Raw genomic sequence first — 21,434 nt, 5'->3', positions numbered from 1 at the left:
CCAGTGCAAGTTAATGGGGACGGATCCGTTTTCTCTGCCACAATAGAAAACAAATCCATCCTTCATTGACTTTCAATGGAGTTCATGACGGATTCGTCTTGGCAATGTTAAAGATAATGCAACTGGATCCGTTCATAACAGATGCAGAAGGTTGTATTATCAGTCACGGAATAGTTTTTGCTGAACCCTGCCGGATCTAGTAAAAACGCTAGTGTGAAAGTAGCCTTACCTGACCACATCCACTTCAACAACAGTTGAACAAGTCAATAAAGTTTCAGAGAACTATCTTAGAAATGTTGCCTCCTCTCACCAGTACAATTGGGTGGGTTTAGTACTATGAGCAGAATTATCTCACAACAATCATACAGGAGGGTCCTCACCATTATTTATCATCTAGGGGCAACACCCAAGGGCTCCCTGTCCAAAATGTAAACTATCTGAAATGCTATCCTGTGGAGAACATCAGTGATCCTGATCTCATTCATAAATTCATTCAAAGCCATAACAAGACACTGTCCACTGTCTGCTGACAGGATGTCAAATTACAGCTCACTGACTCTACTATATAACTGGACCACAGTAGCATAACCTTTCATGGAGACAGGCCAATGACTGCTAGGGGACCTAGCACTCATTTCTCTGTTTCTTACTTGAAAACACAACAATTTTAATGCAGCCACCACTAGGGGGAGCTCAGCGTAAAAAAAAATAATTCACAGCTGCCATTGCAGCCAATGGTAACTGTACAAATTTCCTATGTACTGAGTTCCCTCTAGTACTAGCTGCAGGCAGCTAGTTTTATATTATTATGTATTTATACCAGTTGTCTGGTATAAATGCATTGAGAAATATAGTGCTCAGAATGCGTGCAATATTTATGAAGACTTTTTCTTACATAGAAGTCAGATATAGTGGCTTAGGAAGAGGGTGTATTGTTTTCTAATTCCAATATAAAATACATTTTTAGAAGACTGTAAGAAAGAGAGGTTATTTACATGGGACTGTATATTATAGAAGACTAAGAAAGAGAGGTTATTTACATGGGAATGTATGTTATAGAAGATTGGAGGGAGATTACTGGTGTTATTTACATGAGACTGGATATTATTGAGGGCTGGAGGGTAAGGAGGAGTGATAATATTTACAAAGGATTATGTATTGGAGGGGGCTAAAGGAGGGGATTTAAGTTATATACATAGGACAGTATGTTATAGAAGATTGGAGGGAGATGACTGGTGTTATTTACATAGGACTGTATGATATAGAACACTGGAGGGAGAGGACTGGTGTTATTTACATGGGACTGCATGGTATAGAAGACTGGAGGGAGAGGAGTAAAGTTATTTATATGGGACTGCATGGTGTAGAAGATTGGAGGGAGAGTAGTTATGTTATTTACATGGGACTGCATGGTATAAAAGACTGAAGGGAGAGGACAGGCATTATAATGTATGGGGGCACATCAGAGAACATTATAACTCCAGAAGGTACTGCAGAGGGTATTATAATTACAGGGGGCACTGCAGGGAACATTATAAATACTGTGGGCAGTGGTGGGGGGCTCTATGGGTGTGCCTTATAGATTGGCCTTATATCTATAAGGGGTGCCCTATAGAGGGGCCTTATTAGTACTGAGGGCACTAGAAGGAGCCTTATGACCATTGGGGGTACTATGGAGGGGGGCTTTTTTTTTACTGAGGGCTCTAGGGGGCATTATTATTATTATAGGGCACAATTTGGAGAGCATTACTTCTAAAGGAGGCCCTCTTGGAGAGCATTATCACTATTGTGTGCACTGTAGGGGGCTCTATTACTAATAAGGCTACTCTGGGAGGGAATTACTATTGGTGGGACTTTGAGGACCACTGTTACTATTGACAGAAATCTGGTAGGGCTATTACTATGAGGGAGACTATCTGTATGACACAATTACTTCTGTAGTATAGTGCATGTGAGCTTTGGGGAGCACAGTGGGCACAGTATTGGGGCTAGCTGGATAAACACGTTGGGGCACCAGGCTCAAAGATGTTGTCATGGTAGTCTTGGCTAAATGGAGAAGGTGAGGAAAGTGAACGCCTGCATTAGAGGAGACATCACTGGATGTAAGAGGTATGTGGTGCTAAGTGTTAAGCTGAATGGTCGAGCAGCAGTGAGCGGAGGATGCGGGCAGGCGGTGTGTGAGGTAAGACACTGTCACTGACAGAGGTCATGCTACATCTTTTTCCAATCCCCTGAAGATGCCGGGTCTCTGGCGAATCATGTCGGGGTCAGAGTTTGAGCACGCCATTTTTTAGCACAGTTAGCGGTACAGAGAGAAGTTATATATTGGAGACTATGTATAGGGAAGCAATAGACTAAAGACAGTATAAGCCATGTTGCAGTAGCAAGGCCGGTGGCGGCATGCAGCCACTGATGCTCCAGTAAGTGGATTTGTTGCGACACTATCTAAAGAGGATAGACAAAAACAGCAACATTTTATATCATTATTAACCATCTGTACCACTGCTGAGAGTTTTAACATTTACGTTCATCACCTGTATATTATTTTATGATAATAAATAAATGTGAAGTTTTAATTCTGCAGTGACACAGGTGCTAATAGAGTGTTTCTAGTCTTATGACTAATTGTAAAATGCTCCAATGCTCATGTCAGAGGGGCTGAATGGGGGAAGAAGGGGTTATTTCCGAGTTCAGCTCTTTGAAGGGCATCTATCAGCAGATTTGTACCTATGAAACTGGCTGACCTGTTACATGTGCGCTTGGCAGCTGAAGGCTTCTGTGTTGATCCCATGTTCATATGTGCTCACATTGCTGAGAAAAATATGTTTTCATATATGCAAATGAGGCTCTAGGAGCAACGGGGGCGTTGTCATTACTCCTAGAGTCTCCGCTCTCTCTGCAACTGCCGCTCCCTGTCTAACAGGGTCTGGCAGTGAAAATGTCATCACACCTGGCCATGTCAAAGTGCAGAGAGCGCAGCAGTTACAAAGAGAGCGGAGCCTCTAGGCGTAATGGTAAGGCCCAGGTTTGCATATAATAAAACATCATTTTTAAGATGTTTTTTATTTGCACGTATATGTTTATATCTGTATGTATATTTCAGGTACATTCTTTGCATAGGGGCCCTCTGCTGTTTGTGCCCACTCCCTGCTGCTCGATACAGAAAAACAACAACGTAAGTGTGAAACAGGCCTAAACAGCCAATTCAAATTATGTGCTGCATGAAGACACCTAGTAAATTGTTCTTCTATTATAATAGCTAATATTATTTCATATTAACAAATCACTTACCATTGAACGTGATGGGTGTTTTTAATTTTAGTAAAGCAATGTCACTGCCGCTTTCTGCATCAGTATAATCAGGATGAACAATAATTTGTTCGATATATAAAACTGGGGTAGCTGGAGTGATTTCTGACAGCATTAAAATACCAATATAGATGCTCCAATATCGTGGCAGAGGCCATCTAGGTAAAATGCACATACCGGATTTAAGTTTACTTATTTACATACACATATAAAAAAGACCAGTTCATATACTGTATGGAATCACTATAATTTGCTTTTACTGTATATAACTACTGCTCTGGCTGACATCCATGACGTCAATTTACTACTATGATTTCACGGGCCCTCCAAAACAATAGATCTATATATATTGCAAAACACAGGCTGCTTAAGCCTGCCTGTTAGAAGTACAGAACATGCACAAGACACCAGATGGCACAATGACACCCCAGCATCATGCCACCTTTACCACTTGGATTTTTATTGATGCAAAAGGGCACTAGGTGACCCACAACTGAGTGGCACAGAAAAGACATGACTATTGTATTGGGGCACAAAAGGGGACATATTTACTGTGTGGGGACATGAGGTGTTGCTGAGTAGGGAGCACAAATGTTAGGCATGATTACTTTTTGGAGATACAAAGGGCCATATTACAATGTGAGGTACTGTATGCAGAGGGGCCCTATTACTGTGTGAGACTAAAGGGTACATTTATACTGTGGGAGACATAAAAAAGGGGGTATTATTACAGTGGGGGACAGCAGGGGCATTATTATTATTGTCACTGTGTCACTGTGGAAAGCCACTTTATCTAGAAGTGGAAAAAAGGGTGAGGAATGCTAAGATACCAAAGATGTCTGTGCACATTATATTTTGTAGAGTTGTGACTGAAATAAGTCATCATGGTGGTCTGTGCCAGATGGAGAAGAAAAGGAAAAGTTAATGATTAATGTTAATGTTAAAAAGTTAATGAAAAGTTAAAGGGGTTCTCCGGGAAGTTAGAAGATTAAAATACATAAATATTACTTATTATTATAAATATATTCCCAAATACCTTTCATTAGTTATACTGGCTCGTTTTGTCTAGGAAGCAATGATTAGGAGAAACAAAATGGTCGCTGTCCTATTACTGCACACAAAACCTGTCCTAATCACACAGGAGGACAAGTTACTTCACAATACTGAGATAAAGAGCTGCCTCATCCTCCTCTCTCCTCTGCTTGTTAGGGATTATGATACAGAATACAGCTGATAATATCTTTAGCTGAATCACTGTGGGAATGGAGTGCAGGAGGAGACATGAAGTACAGGACAGACTGTCCTGTCCAGAGGACGGACAGGACAGACTGTGGTAATAGGGGGCTGTGGTAATGAATACTGCATACAAGTGCTGCTGCTCATTGGCCACATCTGCTCATGAACTCCATTTCTACAGAGATTCATCGGAAGATCTTATCATCTGTATTCAGGATCATAATCCCTGACGAGTAGGAGAGGAGGATGAAACAGTTCTTTAGCTGAGTTTTGTGAAGTAATTTGTCCTGCTGTGTGACAGGTTTTGTGTATACTAATAGGACGGTGGCCATTTTATTTCTTCTAATGATTGTTCCCTAGACAAAACAAGCCATTATGACTAACGTAAGGTATTTGGGAATATATTTCTAATGAGTTAATAAGTATTTTCATTTTCTTAATTCCCGGAGAACCCCTTTAATCAAGAAAGTTAATGAAGAGGTATTCCTGTTTTTAATGATTACTTTTTTTCTTACACAATAGAATGTGGAACAATTTTCTAATTAAAAATGTAAAATGCATCTGTAGCTGAAGTGGATAGGACTAAACATGGCTTTAGTCATGTGAGCCACCATGTGACCCTCACAGGTATCGTGTGACCTGACTTTCAGTTAAGGCTACTTTCCCACTAGCGTTTTTGCTGGATCCGGCAGGGTTCATCAAAAACGCTTCCATTACTGATAATACAACTATCTGCATCCGTTATGAACGGATCCGGTTGTATTATCTTTAACATAGCCAAGACGGATTCATCATGAACTCCTCCATTGAAAGTTTTCTATTGTGTCAGATTGTGACATAGAAAACGGATCCATCCCCATTGACTTGCATTGTAGGTCATGATGACGGATACGTCTTGCTCCACATCCCAGGATGGAAAGCATACTGTAGCATGCTGCGTTTTGCTCACCGGTATGAGAACGGAACGGAATGCATTTTGGAGCATTCCGTTCTGTTAAGTTATGTTTTGTCCCTATTGACAATGAAGGGAGACAAAATGAAAGCGTTTTTCTTCCGGTATTGAGACCCTATGACAGATCTCAATACCAGAAAATATAGTGTGAAAGTAGCCTAACTGCCCAAATATCTAACAAGTGAATAGTAGTGTACCGAGGAGCTTAACATGTACAGTATATACCAGGCATGCTCAACCTGCGGCCCTCCAGCTGTTGTAAAACTACAACTCCCACAATGCCCTGCTGTAGGCTTATAGCTGTAGGCTGTTTGGGCATGCTGGGAGTTGTAGTTTTGCAACAGCTGGAGGGCCACAGGTTGAGCATGCCTGGTATATACAGTACAGTATTACTACTGGCAGTAACTATAATAACCACAATAAAGATCATGATTCCACCACTAGTCCTCTTTTACAAAAATGTGAACTGTATGCTGACCCAGCACTTGTATGTTATATAACATTGCTAACTGAATGTCAGGGTGTAAAGAGTGTCACGTGACTAATGCCATGTTTCAGTTAGGCCATGGATGCATTACATAGGACAGATACTATTCTTCTGCATACTGTATAAGGGCCAACTGCCTTATATAAGTAAGGTATGTACAGTGGATATAAAAAGTCTACACACCCCTGTTAAAATGTCCAGTTTCTGTGCTGTAAAAAAAATGAGACAAAGATAAATCATTTCAGAACTTTTTCCACCTTTAATGTGACCTATAAACTGTATCACTCAATTGAAAAACAAACTGAAATCTTTTAGGTGGAGGGAAGAAAACAAAAAAAAATGAAAAATAATGTGGTTGCATAAGTGTGCACACCCTCTTATAACTGGGGATGTAGCTGTGTTCAGAATTAAGCAATCACATTAAAAATCATGTCAAATAGGAGTCAGCATACACCTGCCATCATTTAAAGTGCCTCTGATTAACCCCAAATAAAGTTCAGCTGCTCTAGTTGGTCTTTCCTGAAATTTTCTTAGTCGCATCCCACAGCAAAAGCCATGGTCCACAGAGAGCTTCCAAAGCATCAGAGGGATCTCATTGTTAAAAGGTATCAGTCAGGAGAAGGGGACAAAAGAATTTCCAAGGCATACCATGGAACACAGTGAAGACTGTCATCATCAAGTGGAGAAAATATGGCACAACAGTGACATTACCAAGAACTGGACGTCCCTCCAAAATTGATGAAAAGACGAGAAGAAAACTGGTCTGGGAGGCTACCAAGAGGGCTACAGCAACATTAAAGGAGCTGCAGGAATATCTGGCAAGTACTGACGGTGTGGTACATGTGACAACAATCTCCTGTATTCCTCATATGTCTGGGCTATGGGGTAGAGTGGCAAGACGAAAGCCTTTTCTTACAAAGAAAAACATCCAAGCCAGGCTACATTTTGAAAAAACACATCTGAAGTCTCCCAAAAGCATGTGGAAAAAGGTTATGGTCTGATGAAACCAAGGTTGAACTTTTGGGCCATAATTCCAAAAGATATGTTTGGCACAAAAACAACACTGTACATCACCAAAAGAACACCATACCCACAGTGAAAAATGGTGGTGGCAGCATCATGTTTTGGGGCTGTTTTTCTTCAGCTGGAACTGGGGCCTTAGTTAAGCTAGAGGGAATTATAAACAGTTCCAAATACCAGTCAATATTGGCACAAAACCTTCAGGCTTCTGCTAGAAAGCGGAACATGAAGAGGAACTTCATCTTTCAGCATGACAACGGCCCATAGCATACTGTACATCCAAATCAACAAAGGAATGGCGAACGTTTTGGAATGGCCCAGCCAGAGCCCAGACCTGAATCTGTAACACCCCAGAGTTGTGTTACGAAACTCTTCTACGCCGCTACAATATCCTAAGAGCCTTAACCTTGTCATCTGATGTGATTTTACATTATGTCATTCACAACTGTGCATTATAAACCATGTTAAATGTTTATTGTTGCAATTTCCATGTTCACCAGCAATGTGTTAGTAAGGACTTAGGTTCAGTTTAGTATTTTTAAGCTGGAATAGTTCATTCCAGCTTAGCTCCCCCTCTGTGAGCAAAGTGGGCTGTGCCCACATCCTGCAGATTGGGTGAAGAAGGAAGTTAGTGTGAGTGTGTCAGCCACCCCTGTTGGGGAAGGCTGTGCGTGTTAGGAGCTCCCAGATATAGGGAGGAAAACCGGGATCTTGTCTCGGCTGAGACATTGATAAAATCCCCAGCCTGAGCCCTGCAGCCTCGACAGCAGACAACCTCCAGTTCCAGGAAGAAAGCATACCCTGAGAAGATAACTGTGAGTAAAGTCCAGAGACCCAGGAGAAGCCATATTCTTACTCATCTAATCAGTCCCCATACAGCAGAAGATAGAAAGTGCAGAAGCCAAATTCCTGCCACATCTTTAGAGCTAACAAGCAGATGTCCTTTCCTGCAAGCTCCAGGTTGATAGAGCAGAAGATTTAATTTCTGCCAACCTTGGCTGAAAGCCTGCTGGGACCTAAGACAAAAACCTGTACCTTGCTTGGATGAAAGTTACTCTCAGTAAAGATTGAACTTTACCAAAGGTCTGGATCTCAATTACTGCTGCAAAATCCCTCTATTACTCCTCCTATCACTACACTCATTTTATTGCAAGTGAGGCAGGAGCCAGGAGCCCAGCCTTACCCAGGTAGGAGACACCATTGACACAATTACCACTACCATACAGAGACATTACACCACCCTGGCATTCCTAACTTGAGACGTGAGTTATAACACCTTTAAAGGGCCCTGTGATAGTACCCTGCACACGATGCAATTGGTGTCACGAACACACATAGACTATTATTTGCACCTGACCCAGACATTGCATAAATTAGCGTCAGTGTGTATACCTCGTATCCTGCTCATTGCAAATGCGATTGAAAATCTGTGGGGTGATCTGAAGAGGGCTATGCACAGGAGATACCCTCACAATCTGACAGATTTGGAGTGTTTTTGCAAAGAAGAGTGGGAAAATCTTGCCAAGTCAAAATGTGCCATGCTGATAGACTCATACCCTAAAAGACTGAGTGCTGTAATAAAATCAAAAGGTGCTTCACAAATTATTAGTTTAATGGTGTGCGCACTTATGCAACCATATTATTTTATTTTTATATTATTTCTTCCCTCCACCTAAAAGATTTCAGTTTGTTTTTCAATTGAGTTGTACAGTTTATAGGTCACATTAAAGTTCTGAAATTATTTATCTTTCTCATTTTATTACATCACAAAAACCTGACATTTTAACAGGGGTGTGTAGACTTTTTATATCCACTGTATGTATGTATTTATGTATGTATGAATGTTTTAAATACATGTATACATACATTGTATGATTTCCTATCATATAAACAAATACATTTTAAAAATAAAAACCAGAATATTCCTTTAAGAGAAAAAGTCTATGAGTAAAGTGATTTAATTATATCATTTTCACCTATAAGCTCTGCAGACTGCCTGTGTAGAACTGATATCAATCATTATATGGTCACTGTATTGTGTTAATATTGGTCTTTATAGAGCCCATGCAGTCAAATGAATAAAGCAGTGCATTGATGGCTTATTAGCAGTGGGTGCAGGGCTTCCCAATGTGAAGGTCTGGGAGACACTGGTTGCCATGTTTGCACTTTAATCAAGTAATGTGAAGTTACACTTAAAATGTGATGCAGTGTATGTGTTGATGGAAATGAACAAGCACTGCCACTTAGCAGTTAAGTAGCACATGTATTGAAGAAGGAGAAGTTGCTACCATAGGTCACCAGAGTGAGCATGCTGTTTGTGTTGGTGTAACTCATCTAGGAAGAAACAAGGAATTCCTGACTATATAAAAACCCTTGACTTCTTCAAGAAACATGTTTACAGTTGACCGTGCTGTGGGCACGGTCAACTGTAAATGGTAATCAACTGCTCCATGTAGCATTTTGGCACATAACCTGATTGGCTGCCTAGGAAAGCCGGTACACCATCCAAATAAAGACTTGTCCGGTTCAACTATTTGTGAAACTGTGAGTTTCAAGGAAATGGTTTCAAACCAGCCCTTCTATGTTTATGAACCATACAGGATCCTGTGGTGTAGAGCTAAGTTACCACATTACAACAGGACCTGACTCCAAGTCTTCAATAGAGACAGCAAGCCAATACCTTCAGTGAGACATGCAATGTCTTTTGTCCAAAAGTTGGACTTGATATACTGGGTTTAGTTTTGTAACAGCTTGGAGATATTGTTTGTTACTTGTATTGTGGTGTTATTTGGTAACTGTATGACTTCATTATTTAGAAGAGTATTATTGTAACAGACTTACCAGTCTGGGCTCCAGTGGCGCAATCCTCAACCTTGGCATGGCAGTGTCGGGAGAGACGTACTGCTGGGCCACACACCCTGGTGATGCAACCACATCCTTAGCAACAGGATGTAATGTTCTGTTTCTCTCTGCAGCGAGCGTGTGCTGGAGGAGATTAGCAGTTGGCCAATTGCTCAGCTGCTCCATTTCTGTGTGCTAGTGTTTCTGACTAATGGAGCACAGAATCATGGATCTATCAGATTCTGATCCAGGGACTCGCCGCTCTATTCAAGTCCCTTTCTGGCCATACACCAGTGCCAGTGATAGTCTTTGACTCACTAGCTGTGTTACTGGTTCTTGCTCCTGTGCTTATTTGGATTGCTTGTGCTTCGGACCCATGGCTTGTTTTCTGACCACTCTCTGTCTCTCATTTAGTACTGCATAATTCATCTGGTTTTGATCTTGACTTGTCGTCTAACCACTCTTTGTCTCTTGTTTGTACTGTATAGCCCCACTGTTTTTGACCTGTTTACATACTACTCTGTATTGTGTTTGTTTGTCCGTCTCTGCACGGAAAACAGGCTGGGTTCACTGTCCTTCTCTGTCTCCACCTACAGTTGTTACAATTATACACAGAAAAAGATTTTCGATGTAATTTGTTATTCATAGTACAGAACTCACGTGAGATATTGGTCTTCCTTTAATATTGTTGTCTTTTTCCCATAGCAATAAAGAAATGGAAAATATTATTTACTTTCTTTTAAAAAACAAACACTATAGGCTACTTAAAGGGAACCTGTCACCAGGATTTTGTGTATAGAGCTGAGGACATGGGCTGCTACATGGCCACTAGCACATCCGCAATATCCAGTCCCCATAGCTCTGTGTGCTTTTATTGTGTAAAAAAAACGATTTGATAGATATGCAAATTAACCTGAGATGAGTCCTGTCCCTGAGATGAGTCTAGCGTGAAGGAGCCCAGCAGCGCCCCGCATCCTCAGAATCTCCTCATTGCTCCCCAACGTCAGAAAGCTAGAGCGCCGTAATCTCGCGTTGTGCAATATCTCAATAACAGAGCTTCAGTTTTGTCCCCATTCGTTGTCAATGGGGACAAAAGTGAACTAAACGGAACGGAGTGCATCAGAATGCATTCTGTTCCATTTGGTTGCATTCCCATGAAGGACAGAAAACCAATAGAAGCAGCATTTTTCTATCAAGCATGGGAAACGGAGCAAGACAGATCTGTCATGACACACAATTACAGATGAGCGAATTCTTAAAAAATTTGATTCGCCGAATATTTCAGGAAAAATTTGGTTTGATCCCAATATATTCGCTGTGAATTACGTTAAAAAACGGCTATTTCCTGGCTGTTATAAGGTAAAATAATACAGTGAATTTACTTTAATGGGGTCCGGGGTTAATCATCCCTATCATCTCCTAGCAACCATGCGTGAAAATTGCACTGCATCCGCATTTGCTTGCAAATGCTTGCGATTTTCACTCAGTCCCATTTCTATGGGGCCTGCGTTGCGTGAAAAACGCAGAATATAGAACATGCTGCGATTTTCACGCAACGCACAAGTGATGCATGAAAATCACTGTTCATCTGCACAGCCCCATTGAAGTGAAAGGGTCCGAATTCAGTGAGGGTGCAATGCGTTCACATCACGCATTTCACCCGCGTGGAAAACTCTGCCTTGTGAAAGAGGCCTAAGGGTTCATGCACACGACCGTATGTATGTTGCGGTCCGCAAAACACGGATCCGCCAAAAATATGGATGACATTCATGTGCATTCAGTATTTAGCGGAATAGAACAGATGACCCCTAATAGAACCGTACCGAACTTTAGGATTTTTGGACCCCGAACATTTCCGTAAAAGTTCGGGTTCGGTGTTCGGCGCTTTCTTGGCGCTTTTTGAAAGGCTGCACAGCAGCCAATCAACAATCGTCATACTACTTGCCCCAAGAGGCCATACAGCAATGACTACTAATGGCATGGCTGTGATTGGCCAGAGCAACATGTGACCCAGGCTCTATATAAGCTTGAGTCACATAGCGCTGCACGTCACTCTGCTGTTACAAGTGTAGGTATCCACTGGACTTGTGATTTCAAGGAGAGACTAGGAGAGAATCTAACTCAGCGATCTACAGAGAAATAGTTGTGTGGGTGCAGGGCACAATCATTTTATCCTGCCCTGAGCTCATTGACCCAAAAAAACTAAATTTTAGAGTTCTGTTAGTTAGGTGGGCGGCGGTGGTGGCTATCTTATGCAAGCTCAGTGCACCAGCACTGCATCTGAGCTTTTGGGACATTGCAAATCACCATTTTTTTTGGGCAAACTACAACATCTGGATTAGTCAGTGTGTAATTTAAGGTAGAAATACACCCATCATTTTCTGGAGTTTGAAAAACACACTTTTTTTAAAAAAAAACTGTATTTTCCAGATCTGGAAATGTTAAATTCAAGTTTACTATATACAGCTTTCATATTCTGTTACCAAAAAAAACACTTTTTTGGCAGTCTACAACATCTGGATTAGTCAGTGTGCAATTTAAGCTATACATACACCCATCATTTTCTAGAGTTTGAAAAACACACTTTTGACAAAAACCATTTCAGGGATTTGAAATACAGCCTTTTGAAATACAGCTTTTTTGTGCAGATATATTTACTTCAGGCCTACACTCGTTCAGACCCTGTGAGTTACACCCTCTCCATACAGGGGTTTGAATCAGGGATTTGAAATACAGCTATTTTGTGCAAAGATAGATTTACTTCAGGCTTACACTGGTTCAGGCCCTGTGAGATACTACCTCTACATACAGGGGTTTGATTCAAGGATTTGAAATACAGCCATTTGAAATACAGCCATTTTGGGCAAAGATATATTTACTTCAGGTCTACACTGGTTCAGGCAATGTGAAATACTACTTCTACATACAGGGGTTTGAATCAGGCATTTGAAATACAGTCATTTGAAATATAGCCATATTGGGCAAATAAATATTTAGTTCAGGCCTACACTGGTTCAGGCCCTGTGAGATACTCTCTCTACATACAGGGGTTTGATTCAGAGATTTGAAATACAACCATTTGAAATACAGCCATTTTGTGCAAAGATATATTTACTTCAGCCCTACACTGGTTCAGGCCCTGTGAGATACTACCTCTACATACAGGGGTTTGATTCAGGGATTTGAAATACAGTCATTTGAAATACAGCCATTTTGGGAAAATTAATATTTAGTTCAGGCCTACACTGGTTCAGACCCTGTGAGATACTCCCTCTACATACAGGGGTTTGATTCAGGGATTTAAAATTCAGCCATTTGAAATACAGCTATTTTGTGCAAATAAATATTTACTTCAGGCCTACACTGGTTCAAACCGTGTGAAATACCCCCTCTACATATAGGGGTTTGAATCGGGCATTTGAAATACAGCCATTTTGTGCAAATACTGTATATATTTACTTCACGCCTACACTGGTTCAGGCCCTGTAAGATGCTACCTATACATATAGGGGTTTGATTCAGGGATTTGAAATACAGCCATTTGAAATACAGCCATTTTGGGCAAAGAAATATTTAGTTCAGGCCTACACTGGTTCAGGCCCTGTGAGATACTACCTCTACATACAGGGGTTTGATTCAGGGATTTGAAATACAGCAATTTGAAATACAGCCATTTTGTGCAAAGATATATTTACTTCAGGCCCACACTGGCTCAAGCCCTGTGAGATACTCCTCTACATACAGGGGTTTGATTCAGGGATTTGAAATACAGCCATTTTGGGCAAATAAATATTTACTTCAGGCCTACACTGGTTCAGACCATGTGAGATACCCCCCCCCCCCCCCCCCACCTACTTACAGGGGTTTGAATCAGCCATTTGAAATACAGCCATTTGAAATACAGAAATATTTAGTTCAGGCCTACACTGGTTCAGGCCCTGTGAGATACTACCTCTACATACAGGGGTTTGATTCAGGGACTTAAAATACAGCAATTTGAAATACAGCCATTTTGTACAAAGATATATTTACTTCAGGCCTACACTGGTTCAGGCCCTGTGGGATACTCCCTCTACATACAGGGGTTTGATTCAGGGATTTGAAATACAGCCATTTGAAATACAGCCATTTTGGGCAAATAAATATTTACTTCAGGCCTACACGGGTTCAGACCGTGTGAGATACCCCCCCTACTTAAAGGGGTTTGAATCAGTCATTTGAAATACAACCATTTTGGACAAAGAAATATTTAGTTCAGGCCCTGTGAGATACTCCCTCTACATACAGGGGTTTGATTCAGGGATTGGAAATACAGCCATTTTTGGCAAATAAATATTTAATTCAGGCCTACACTGGTTCAGGCCCTGTGAGATACTCCCTCTACATACAGGGTTTTGATTCAGGGATTTGAAATACAGCCTTTTGAAATACAGCCATTTTTGGCAAATAAATATTTAATTCAGGCCTACACTGGTTCAGACCCTGTGAGATACTACCTCTACATAAAGGGGTTTGATTCAGGGATATGAAATGCAGCCATTTTGGGCAAATAAATATTTACTTCAGGCATACACTGGTTTAAACTGTTACTTTATTAATCAGAAAAACAAAAGGGAAGGGGGACTAACCTATATTAAAAATTCTAGGACACCATCCATTCAGTATAGGGTCGATATGAGGACCTATGAGCCGCATACACGGTAAATGCAACTGCGGGTGGGGTCACTAGAAATGCCGCAGGCTAGTGCTATACTGCAAGTGAAAGCAGAGGGCCATGGGGCCGTGCTAATTGATTCCACAGAAGTAAGCACTATGGCGCGGTCAGAGTGCTCTGAATCACTGCCAGCTCATGGATCCCTCGACTAAAGTTATGGATAGACTAATCCAGTGATAAACATCTGCCTGCAGAAGCCGATCTCAATTGAATCCATCCGTTCATGTGAAACGGATGTCTAAGAATCGGCCCTGCAGACACGAATCACTGGATCTAAGCTAAGCTGGGTGAAACAGACAGATCTGGATTGCTGTTGCTCATCTACCTGCAGAGGGCTGAGAGCCGCAGACCTCAACTGCAGTGTGAGCGCAAAGCAGATACATATGAACATTAATTCATCCCCACACCACACTCGTGCTAATTGATTCCACAGAAGTAAGCACTATGGCGCGGTCAGAGTGCTCTGAATCACTGCCAGCTCATGGATCCCTCGACTAAAGTTATGGATAGACTAATCCAGTGATAAACATCTGCCTGCAGAAGCCGATCTCAATTGAATCCATCCGTTCATGTGAAACGGATGTCTAAGAATCTGCCCTGCAGACACGAATCACTGGATCTAAGCTAAGCTGGGTGAAACAGACAGATCTGGATTGCTGTTGCTCATCTACCTGCAGAGGGCTGAGAGCCGCAGACCTCAACTGCAGTGTGAGCGCAAAGCAGGATAAATATTCAAAGCTGCTGAGCCTCCGTTACACACTCTGTAACGGAGGCTCAGCAGCTTTGAATATTTATCCTGTTAACCACAGATACACCCTCCTGACGAGCCTTATGGCGAAACGCGTCGAGTGTGGTGTGGGGATAAATCAATGTTCATATGTACCTGCTTTGCGCTCACACTGCAGTTGAGGTCTGCGGCTCTCAGCCCTCTGCAGGTAGATGAGCAACAGCAATCCAGATCTGTCTGTTTCACCCAGCTTAGCTTAGATCCAGTGATTCGTGTCTGCAGGGCCGATTCTTAGACATCCGTTTCACATGAACGGATGGATTCAATTGAGATCGGCTTCTGCAGGCAGATGTTTATCACTGGATTAGTCTATCCATAACTTTAGTCGAGGGATCCATGAGCTGGCAGTGATTCAGAGCACTCTGACCGCGCCATAGTGCTTACTTCTGTGGAATCAATTAGCACGAGTGTGGTGTGGGGATGAATTAATGTTCATATGTATCTGCTTTGCGCTCACACTGCAGTTGAGGTCTGCGGCTCTCAGCCCTCTGCAGGTAGATGAGCAACAGCAATCCAGATCTGTCTGTTTCACCCAGCTTAGCTTAGATCCAGTGATTCGTGTCTGCAGGGCCGATTCTTAGACATCCGTTTCACATGAACGGATGGATTCAATTGAGATCGGCTTCTGCAGGCAGATGTTTATCACTGGATTAGTCTATCCATAACTTTAGTCGAGGGATCCATGAGCTGGCAGTGATTCAGAGCACTCTGACCGCGCCATAGTGCTTACTTCTGTGGAATCAATTAGCACGGCCCCATGGCCCTCTGCTTTCACTTGCAGTATAGCACTAGCCTGCGGCATTTCTAGTGACCCCACCCGCAGTTGCATTTACCGTGTATGCGGCTCATAGGTCCTCATATCGACCCTATACTGAATGGATGGTGTCCTAGAATTTTTAATATAGGTTAGTCCCCCTTCCCTTTTGTTTTTCTGATTAATAAAGTAACAGTTTTAACAGAAATGTAGCGTTCCAAACGACAGTGATTTGATTTTGACAGGTGGAACGTATACCATATATTAGTTATACCAGTGAAATACACTGGTTTAGACCATGTGAGATACCCCCTCTACATACAGGAGTTTGAATCAGGCATTTGAAATGCAGCCATTTGAAATACAGACATTTTGAGAAAAGATAATTCAATTTTCGTTTAATTCAGGGATTTGAAATACACCCATTTAAAATACAGCCATTTGAAATAGAGCCATTTTGTGCAACGATATATTTACTGCAGGTCTACACTGGTTTAGGCCCTGTGAGATACTACCTCTACATACAGGGATTCGAAATACAGCCATTTGAAATACAGCTATTTTTTGCAAATAAATATTTACTTCAGGCCTACACTGGTTCAGACTGTGTGAGATACCCCCTCTCCATACAGGGGTTTGAATGAGGCATTTGAAATGCAGCCATTTTGTGCAAAGATATATTTACTTCAGGCCTACACTGGCTCAGGCCGTGAGATACTCCCTCTACATACAGGGATTTGAAATACAGCCATTTTGGGCAAATTAATATTTAGTTCAGGCCTACACTGGTTCAGACCCTGTGAGATACTCCCTCTACATACAGGGGTTTGATTTAGGGACTTGAAATACAGCCATTTGAAATACAGCCATTTTGTGCAAAGACATATTTACTTCAGGCCTACACTCTTTCAGGCCATGTGAGATACTACTTCTAAATACAGGGGTTTGATTCAGGGATTTTAAATACAGCTATTTGAATTACAGCCATTTGAAATACAGCCATTTTGGGCAAAGAAATATTTAGTTCAGGCCTACGCTGGTTCAGACCGTGTGAGATACTCTCTCTACATACAACGGTTTGATTCAGGGATTTGAAATACAGCCATTTGAAATACAGCCTACACTGGTTCAGGCCCTGTGAGATACTCCCTCTAAATACAGGGATTTGATTCAGGCATTTAAAATACAGCCATTTTTAGCAAAAAAACTTTTATTGAGGCCTAGTCTGGTTCAGGCCGTGTGAGATACACCCTTTATATACTGTCGTTCTATTCTACTATTAATTAAACACCCATTTAGGGCAAGATCCTAAATTCAAAAAATATGAGGAGAGCTTCAAATAAGGGACATGGCCCAGGTCGTGGTGTTGCTGGTGGAGCTCCTGTTGCAGGGAGAGGACATGGTCGATCTGTGCCAACTACACGCACGAGTGAAACTCCTTTCTCAGGTGCGAGTAGGCGACAAAACCTGCAGCGGTATTTGGTCGGGCCTAATGCTGCTCTACGAATGGTGAAACCTGAACAAGTACAGGCGATAGTAGATTGGGTTGCTCACAGTGGATCCAGTTCCTTCACATTGTTTCCCACACAGTCTCCTGCTGAAAGACCACAGTTGGCACCTGCAGCCCATGTCCATCAGTCTTTCACCTCACCCCCTTGCAAATCAGCCAAGCAGTTTGAGCCCCAAGTCATGCAGCAGTCTCTTCTGCTTTTTGATGACTCTGTTAGCAGGGTTTCCCAGGGCCATCTGTAGTGTCCCACTAGGTAAATGTGGGCACTACACAAGGGTCAATTGGGCCACGTTGTTCTCCACCTCCTGAGGAACAGTGGCATTGTATTGTACAGTCCATTTTAATGTATATTGTTATGCTTTTATGTGTATTTTTGTGTTTTCCTGTTATGTGTGTATCAGGCCTGTTAGGGTGCAGTTCCTCCTCCTAGACAGTAGAGGGAGCTAGGGAAACCCTAGTATAAATAGTCAGGTCCTGTTCAGGGAAGTGAGTAGTTGTGTAGTCAGAAGTCAGGTTGGACTCTAGCTAAGGAGCAGCTTCTTACATGCAGCTAGATAGCCCAAGCTTCTAGTTTGCCACCAGGAGAAGGGAGTCCCTCCTGAGAGAAGGACCAAGTTCATGTAACCAGAGCAGAGCAGAGCCAAAGTGTTTCCAGCCAACCTGAGAGCTGAAGGGCAGAAGGATTTTACTTAAAGCAAGGATATATATACCTGAGGAAGTTTCCCCTACCAAGGATAAAGCCAGCAATAGGGCATACGGGCCTTGGGATAAAGACAGACAGAATTCTGAGGAAAAGTGCAGCCTGATCTGTAAGTTTTTAACCCTCTGAGTATCTTGCAAGAACATTGTGCCTGCCATTTGTATAAGCCTGCTTGTGACTGCTGCTGACAAATGGAACTTTGCCAAAAGACACATGGAATCAAGGTCATGCGAGTGACCTATGTAGTTCAGAGGAAGAGGCGGTGGTCGCACAGAGCCACCAGCACAGCAAAAGAGGGAGCAGGGCGCAAAAGCGGAGCGGCTGTCCTCTAGACAGTACGCCTCCTACTGCCTACCGCAGCATGGGACCGATCACACTAAAGCCAGCTCCAAGGAGTTCCCTGGCGTGGCAGTTCTTCAGACAAGACACAAGTTCAGACGACAAGACACAAGTGGTTTGCACGCTGTGCAATGAGAGCCTGAAGCGAGGCATAAACGCTCTCAACCTGAGCACAATCTGCATGACCAGGCATTTAACTGCAAAGCACGAGCTGCAGTGGAGTAGACACCTCAAAAACCAAGAAAGGTCTCTGGCTCCTCCTGCTTCCTCTTCTGCTGCAGTCTCGGCCTCTTCATCCACCTCTGGAGTGAAAGTGCCACCTGGCACCCCGCAAACAGAGGATCTGCCAGCAACACCAACACTTGGATCACCAAGCATCGCCACAATGTCCCACGGAAGCGTTCAGCTCTATATATCCCAAACGCTGGAGAGGAAGAGGACGTACCCCCCTACCCACCCGCGATCCCTAGCCCTGAATGCCAGCATTTCTAAATTACTTGCCTTTGAAATGCTATCATTCTGTCTGGTGGAGACAGATAGTTTTAAAGGCCTTATGGCGGTGGCTGTCCCACAGTACGTCATGCTCAGCCGCCACTACTTTTCAAGGCGAGCCATCCCTTCCCTTCACAACCAAGTAGGGGACAAAATCAGGTGTGCACTGCGCAACGCCATCTGTGGCAAGGTACACCTGACTATGGATACATGGACCAGTAAGCACGGTCAGGGCCGTTATATCTCCATAACAGCACACTGGGTAAATGCAGTGGCGGCTGGGCCTGAGGCGGATAGCAGTTTGGCGCATCTCCTTCCACCACCGAGGATTGCAGGGTGCTTCAGTTTGCCAACTGTTGCTTCCTCCTCCTACTCTGCTTCCTTATCCTCTACCAGCTCCTCATCCAGTCAGCGTAACACCTTCACCACCAACTTCAGCACAGCTAGGGGTAAACGACAGCAGGCAGTTTTAAAACTTATCTGTTTGGGGGACAAACCCCACACCGCGCAGGAGCTGTAGACAGGCCTTGAACAACAGACCGATGAGTGGTTTGTGTCAGTCAGCCTCAAGCCTGGCCTGGTGGTGTGCGATAATGGGCAAAATCTCGTAGCAGCTCTGGGACTAGCCGGTTTGACGCACATCCTTTGCCTGGTGCATGTGCTGAATTTTGGGGTGCAGAGATTCCTTAAAAATTACCCCAACATTTCAGAGCTGCTGCATAAAGTGTGGGCCGTCTGTGCACGCTTTCGGTGTTCTCACCCTGCTGCTGCTCGCCTGTCAGCGCTTCAGCGTAACTTCGGCCTTCCCGCTCACCGCCTCATATGCGACGTCCCCCCAAGGTGGAACGCCACCCTGCACATGCTGGCCAGACTGTGCGAGCAGCAGCAGGCGATAGTGGAGTTTAAGCTGCAGCACGCACCGGTGAGTCGCTCGGCGGAACAGCACCACTTCACCACCAATGACTGGTCCTCCATGCGAGACCTGTGTTACTTGTTGATCTGTTTCGAGTACTCCGCCAACATGGCCAGTGCCGATAACGCCATTCTCAGCATTACTATCCCACTTCTATGCCTCCTTGAAAAAACGCTCCTGGCGATGATGGAAGAGGTTGTGGCACAGGAGGAGGAGGAGGAGGAGGAAAAGGGATCATTTCGTAGGGTTTCTGGCCAGTCATTCCCAAGTAGCTCCGAGTGTGGGTTCCTGCACCCAGAAACCCAAGGTACACAATTGTCCTGCCAGGGCAGAGTTCTGGAGGATGAGGATGAGGAGATGGAGGAGGAGGAACCATGTTCACAGCAGGGTGGCACCCAGACCAGCTCATGGCCATCACTGGTGCGTGGATGGGGGGATACAGAAGACACAGACGATACACCTCCCACAGAGGACAGCTTTTCGTTGCCTCTGGGCAGCCTGGCACACATGAGTGATTACATGCTGCAGTGTCTCCGCAACGACCGCCGAGTTGCCCACATTCTAACTTGTGCTGATTACTGGGTGGCCACGCTGCTGGATCCCCGTTGCAAGGACAATGTACTGTCCTTAATTCCATCACTGGAGCGTGATCGTAAGATGCGCGAGTACAAGCCCACGCTGGTAGACGCACTGCTGGTGGCATTTCCACCTGACAGCGGGGGCACAGTGGAAGCACAAGGCGAAGGAAGAGGACGAGAAAGAGGTCGCTAATGCAGCTGGGGCACCGCCAGCACCTCAGAAGGCAGGGTTAGCATGGCAGAAATGTGGAAAAGCTTTGTCAGGACGCCACAACAACCAGCACCACCATCTGATATGGAACGTCTTAGCAGGAGGCAGCATTTCACAAACATAGTGGAGCAGTATGTGTGCACACGCCTACACGTACTGAATGACGGGTCTGCCCCCTTCATCTTCTGGGTCTCCAAATTGGGCACATGGCCTGAGCTTGCCCTTTAAGCCTTGGAGGTGCTGTAAAATGTAACTGACAATTATTAGAACTTGTGTTTAGCACGGCAGGGGGCGTCATCACAGACAAGGGCAGCCGCCTGTCCACAGCCAATGTGGACAAGCTCACGTTTATTAAAATGAACCAGTCATGGATCCCTCAGGACTTGTCCGTACCTTGTGCAGAATAAACATGTATACCGGCACTAAGCAACCATTGTTATACTCAGCGCAATTGCTCATGTTTGTATTTTGGATCTTTCACACTCTTTTGGAGTGTACCTTAATTTTACTAAATTAAATTAAAACGAAAAACCTGTGTTGGCTATCTCGTCCTCCACCGCCACTTCCACCTACTCTGCTACGTCCACTGCC

General features: G+C 43.5%; 1 protein-coding gene across 1 annotated transcript in view; it reads right to left on the bottom strand.

The window, feature by feature from the left end:
• Positions 1-21,434, bottom strand: part of KLKB1 (kallikrein B1) — a 74,267-nt gene that overhangs the window by 19,070 nt on the left and 33,763 nt on the right. Inside the window, exon 12 of the mRNA XM_044290670.1 lies at positions 3,292-3,467. Within this exon, the coding sequence (XP_044146605.1) occupies positions 3,292-3,467 (176 nt within the window). The remainder of the gene's footprint in view (positions 1-3,291; positions 3,468-21,434) is intronic.

Source organism: Bufo gargarizans, chromosome 1 (genome assembly GCF_014858855.1).
Source record: "Bufo gargarizans isolate SCDJY-AF-19 chromosome 1, ASM1485885v1, whole genome shotgun sequence".
Lineage (NCBI taxonomy): Eukaryota > Metazoa > Chordata > Amphibia > Anura > Bufonidae > Bufo > Bufo gargarizans.
This window is presented reverse-complemented; position numbering and strand designations above follow the sequence as displayed.